This window comes from Protobothrops mucrosquamatus, unplaced genomic scaffold (assembly GCF_001527695.2).
Source record: "Protobothrops mucrosquamatus isolate PMUCROS unplaced genomic scaffold, P.Mucros_1.0 scaffold_248, whole genome shotgun sequence".
Lineage (NCBI taxonomy): Eukaryota > Metazoa > Chordata > Lepidosauria > Squamata > Viperidae > Protobothrops > Protobothrops mucrosquamatus.
Genome location: NW_015386324.1, coordinates 81,214 through 84,402, shown reverse-complemented (window position 1 = coordinate 84,402; position 3,189 = coordinate 81,214). Strand labels below are relative to the sequence as shown.

Genomic DNA, 3,189 nt, shown 5'->3' with positions numbered 1-3,189 from the left:
ATTTTCAGCATGTCTTTAGTTTTATAGGACTGAGGTAGTCTTGCTGCAAAATAGATATTTCTGACTGAATTCGAGAAGCGCTCAAACCTGTGTGGAAGGTTCTGTAACTTCTTTGGGATTTAGTTCCAAGCATAGGATTACATCCAAATCTTGCTTAGTGAATCCTTTGGGCTTCCAAGAGTAACTTAGAAATGACCTAGAGCAGGGGTGGGGAACCTTGGGTCTTTTGTGACTTGTGGACTTCAACTCCCAGAATTCCACAAGTCATAAAAGACCCAAGGTTCCCCACCCATGACCTAGAGCCTTGAGTTGAGCAAGAGAGACTGAAATGGTGGAACATTCTCTTGTGATCCATCTGCTAAGGAATGCTGTCTGGCGGGGGCCAGGAAGAGAGTCTTTTCCGTCATGGCTCCTGGCCTTTGGAATATCATTCCCTGAGAGATTAGATTGACTCTGACCCTGATGGCCTTTAGGAAGATAGGAAGTGGGGCTGAGCCCATACTTTGGTTATGCTGATTGGTAATTTATGAGTCTGTTTTTACTTCAGCTGCTGTTTCTAGCTGTCTGGTTGCTTTTTAGATTTTCTTTTAACACTGTTGTGCCAAGCATGAATTTGAGATTGGGCAGCATATAAAAATTAAAAACATAAATAAATAGCGGCTGTCTGGGGCCGGCACTGGCTGGGGCTGCAGCAGAAATGATTGGAGAAACTTTTAGCACTGCTGATCCTTGCAAGACACTTTTCCAAGATATCGCTAAAAGCAGATGCAACTTTAGCATTTTCCAAGAAGCCATGTGGCATCAGAACAACCAAATTAACACCTAAGGAATGAGCTGCTCTATGTTGCTGCCTTTAGTTGTATATAGTAGGTGTTCAGGTGGAAGGCACCAAAATATTCTGAAAGAATGTTGGAAAGCAAAGCAAAATATTTCATTTCTTAAAAAAAAAATTCAACCCTACTGCTTCCATAGGTGTCAGCAGTTCTGTGCGATGATGAAATTATGCTCACCATAAAACCTGGAGAACATGGCTCTACGTATGGAGGGAACCCACTGGCCTGCCGAGTGGCTATGGCAGCGCTTGAGGTATGCAAGTAATGATTTAAGGGCTTCATGAAAACATCTGTTAATGCACTGGAATATTTAGGCAAATTGCATGTTTTGAAGCCCAGATACTAACAAACACTGCAGAGTAATTCTATATAGTTTATTTTTTAATGTCTTTCAAAAGAAGACATGCTTAATTTTGGGAACCTCTTGATTGCCTGTCATAGCACTATTCCATATTAAACTTCTTGTTGAAAAGGTTATGATATCCCCCGTGTTCATCTTTTTTCAACTTCATTTTAAAACTGTTTTAGGTCATTGAAGAAGAAGAATTGGCTAAAAATGCAGAAGTCATAGGCAGCATACTGAGAAACGAGCTCATGAAGACGCCATCAGATATTGTCACGCAAGTCAGAGGAAAAGGATTATTGAATGCTATTGTTATTCGGGAAACTAAAGGTAAAACGATCCGTTGTATTGTGCTGCCACACATCCCTGTGATAGAAAGTCCATCTCATCACTCCTTCAAGGAAGGTTTGCAGGATCAGTTCTAAAGCGATACCCAAATACTCACTGCATCCTTCCATCTTTCTTGGATGGGAATCAGGATGGTGTGGCTTCACTGGGAAGATAGTTTTCTCCTCCTACCCTCACACCTTCATCCCATTATCTTAGAACACAGAAAAAAGGGGGTTTGCCAGTCTGGGAATTGAAGTTTAACTTATCAGGAGGGCACTAACTTGGGGAAAGGCTGCAACTGCTGCTATGTGCAATAAGGGGAAAATGTCAAGAGAACTCTTACCAAGCTCAGATTAACAATATATTCACAGCAAAGTCTAAAGCCCCAAACATGTTGTCTTCATACAACCATACACTAGTTCCAGTCTTCTTCCAAAATTGTTTTGTCCCCTTGCCGGAAACTGCGACTTATTTGTTGTGTGTTTTATATTGTAATAGATTTAGATTCTAAGGAAAAATATCAGTCTTTTTCTTTTTTAATCTTTCTGAAGATTGGGATGCCTGGAAAGTCTGCCTAAGACTCCGTGACAATGGACTGCTGGCCAAGCCGACACATGGAGATACAATCCGGTTGGCTCCCCCACTAGTGATCAAGGAAGATGAGATCAGAGAGTGCATTGAAATTATCCACAAAACTCTTCTCTCTTTTTGAAGGCATCATGTTTGACCTCTGCCCGTAATCAGATGACAAGCTGCTGTAGCTGAAGCATGGTCTTGCACTAGCTTGGCCGGATCCTTCCTAGTTTTATTTTATTTTTTTGCTCTGTTCAAGCCACAGAAAATCAGCCGTTGAAGATCAAATTAAAACGTTTATTTTAGAATGGAGCTAAAGGGAAAAAAAAGGACGAAATTTTGTCCCTTTTTTTCTGTTTGTGGACTATTTGTTCAATCTCTTTTAATGAATTATAATTTGAATAGTTACTTACATTTCAGCCAAAGTATAAATTAAATACCTTCCTGTACCAAATATTACATCTAATGAAACCTTTCATTAAAAAAAAGTATTGACATTCTTTTTTCCATTTTGTGCCGAAACCTGAAATCTTAATTATTGGGAGACAATGATTGTAATCTTTAAGAAAATCTTAGTTTTGAAAAAAGCGAATGTTAGAATGCTTTACTGTTTGAAAAAAATACCAATTCATAAAGACTGCTCAAATGGGATGAAATACAAGCATCTTCTTATTACTAGAACATGCATAAATTAACAACCTACTGTGTGTGTGTTACTACATGTGTGACTGTAAGTTATAAATCAGTGGGAACTTCAGTATGATTCTAAAACTAGTATTCCTATTTTTAAGTTTTAGTCTGCAGGTAAAAAGCTTTATGAATATTACTGAGGATAATGTACAAGGGATTTGTAATTTCATTATCAGGATTCATATTGAAAACTCCCAGTAGCAAATTTGATAGTGCTTGGAAATTTTTCAGGCACCTTTTTTTTGTAGTTGTTTAAATCACATTTTGAAAATGCCGCCTCTTTCTAAATGCAAAAGTATCTTTGCTCAAAACTGCTAATTCTTTGGCTGGGAATGTTCCTTTGTAGTTGTGGCTCCAGAAAGGGGAGATTTACTGCGTATGTCCTGCCTTGTTCTTCTGGTGTTAAGAGCAGCCAAGGTT

The 3,189-nt window shown here is 38.8% G+C and overlaps 1 protein-coding gene across 2 annotated transcripts in view; it reads left to right on the top strand.

Annotated features, from left to right (window-relative positions):
- The window catches only part of OAT (ornithine aminotransferase), a 24,679-nt gene extending 22,123 nt beyond the window's left edge, over positions 1–2,556 (top strand). For both annotated transcript variants that reach the window (XM_015830682.1, XM_015830688.1), the window contains exons 8-10: positions 973–1,086; positions 1,362–1,506; positions 2,058–2,556. In XM_015830682.1, coding sequence (XP_015686168.1) covers positions 973–1,086; positions 1,362–1,506; positions 2,058–2,218 — 420 coding nt within the window. In that variant the 3' untranslated portion in view covers positions 2,219–2,556. The remainder of the gene's footprint in view (positions 1–972; positions 1,087–1,361; positions 1,507–2,057) is intronic.
- The last annotated feature ends 633 nt before the right edge of the window (positions 2,557–3,189 follow it).